This window comes from Laccaria bicolor, genomic scaffold, assembly GCF_000143565.1.
Source record: "Laccaria bicolor S238N-H82 LACBIscaffold_397 genomic scaffold, whole genome shotgun sequence".
Lineage (NCBI taxonomy): Eukaryota > Fungi > Basidiomycota > Agaricomycetes > Agaricales > Hydnangiaceae > Laccaria > Laccaria bicolor.
The window spans coordinates 1,690-3,433 of NW_001890248.1; the positions used below are offsets into that span (position 1 = coordinate 1,690).

At 35.4% G+C, this 1,744-nt stretch overlaps 1 protein-coding gene across 1 annotated transcript in view; it reads right to left on the reverse strand.

The window, feature by feature from the left end:
- The window catches only part of LACBIDRAFT_336184 (uncharacterized protein), a gene marked incomplete at both ends in the record, with an annotated part of 701 nt that extends 545 nt beyond the window's left edge, over nucleotides 1–156 (reverse strand). Inside the window, one exon of the mRNA XM_001891116.1 lies at nucleotides 61–156. Coding sequence (XP_001891151.1) covers nucleotides 61–156 — 96 coding nt within the window. The remainder of the gene's footprint in view (nucleotides 1–60) is intronic.
- Between the last annotated feature and the right edge of the window lie 1,588 nt (nucleotides 157–1,744).

The following is a 1,744-nucleotide window of genomic DNA, read 5'->3' on the forward strand; positions in this document are numbered from 1 at the left end:
GCATCCTCATCATGTTCACGACAAGAACATTCATCCTCCTCCTATCCTTCCTGGTCGCACTGGTGGCTGCGCATCCGACGCGTCTCCGTCGCGCAAAGACAATTTGTACATGATGTCAAAAGTAAATGCTGCAGCAATGGCAATATGTAAAATCATGTCAATCCTTTAACCTCATCCCCATAACCTATACAGAGTCAAGGACACTATAAACTATATGTCAACTACAAACTTTTGTAGCCTCAAAAAGCAGACACTACAAATTTTTCTAATGAAAAAGCGGACACTACAAACTTTTGTAGTCTGAAAAGCGGACACTACAAACTTTTCTAATGAAAAGGCACACACTACAAACTTTTGTAGTCTAAAAAAGCGGACACTATAAACTTTTCTAATGAAAAAGCGGACACTACAAAACCTTTTAATGTAACCCTAATTTTGTAGTCTAAGTCCAAGCTTTTGTAGTCTAAGTCTGACTTTTGTAGTCTTTTGTAGTCTATCAGTAAACTTTGTAGCCTATGTCCAACTTTTTTGTAGTCTATCAGTAAACTTGGTAGTCTATATCTGACTCTTGTAGTCTGTCAGTGTTGATTGCTCTTTTAGGGAATGCACCTTCCTTTTTGGTCAAATTTCCCACGATATGATATTTGTTGCCCTTTCATCTAGCTTTCTAAATGTGTTGGAATCATGTTATTTGGTTTTGTTTTCATGAAGAAAAATGCAAAAAACCAAAAAAAACACAATGCTTTTGGAATTCCTTTACCTCATATCTCCACAACAGAAGCACTTCAGAACATAATTCAACCAGATTCGGGAAGCTACAGTGCAGGGGTACAACTTTCGCTTTTTGACTATTTTTGGTAATTGGTCATGTGACCACCCTCCCAACAACCCATGTGATACATATCATCATTATTATATAGTTTTCGGTAATGAAAGTGCCAAAGGGCCTAATGAAATATCCTAATGAAAAATCTAAGAAATAGTAATGAAAGTGCCAGGGAGCCTAATGAGAAGTGATGAAATCATCAAGGTGCTCAATGAAATATCCTAAAAGAAATGGTAATGAAAGGGCCAGATGCCCCAATGAAATCTCCCAATGAAAAATCTAATGAAATGGTCAAGGAGTGTAATGAAATATCCTAATGAAAGCGCCAAGAAGCATTCTAATGAAAATTCAATGAAAAGGTAATGAAAGGGTCAAGGAGCTGAATGAAATATCCCAATGAAAATTCCAAGAAAATCTAATGAAAGTGCCAAGGAGCCTAATGAAATATCCTAATGAGAAATATAAAAAATCGTAATGAAAAAGCGTAGGAGCCTAATGAAATATCCTAATGAAAATTCTATGAAATGGTAATGAAAAAGCGCAGGAGCCTAATGAAATATCCTAATGAGAATTCTAAGAAATGGTAATGAAAAAGCGAAGGAGCCTAATGAAATATCCTAATGAAAATTCTAAGAAATGATAATGAAAAAGCGCAGGAGCCTAATGAAATATCCTAATGAAAATTCTAAGAAATGGTAATGAAAGTGCCAAGGAGCCTAATGAAATATCCTAATGAAAATTCTATGAAATGGTAATGAAAGTGCCAAGGAGCCTAATGAAATATCCTAATGAAAATTCTATGAAATGGTAATGAAAAAGCGAAGCAGCCTAATGAAATATCCTAATGAAAAGTCTCAGAAATGATAATGAAAGGGCCAAAGAGCCTAATGAAATATCCCCATGATATCTCATTATCCT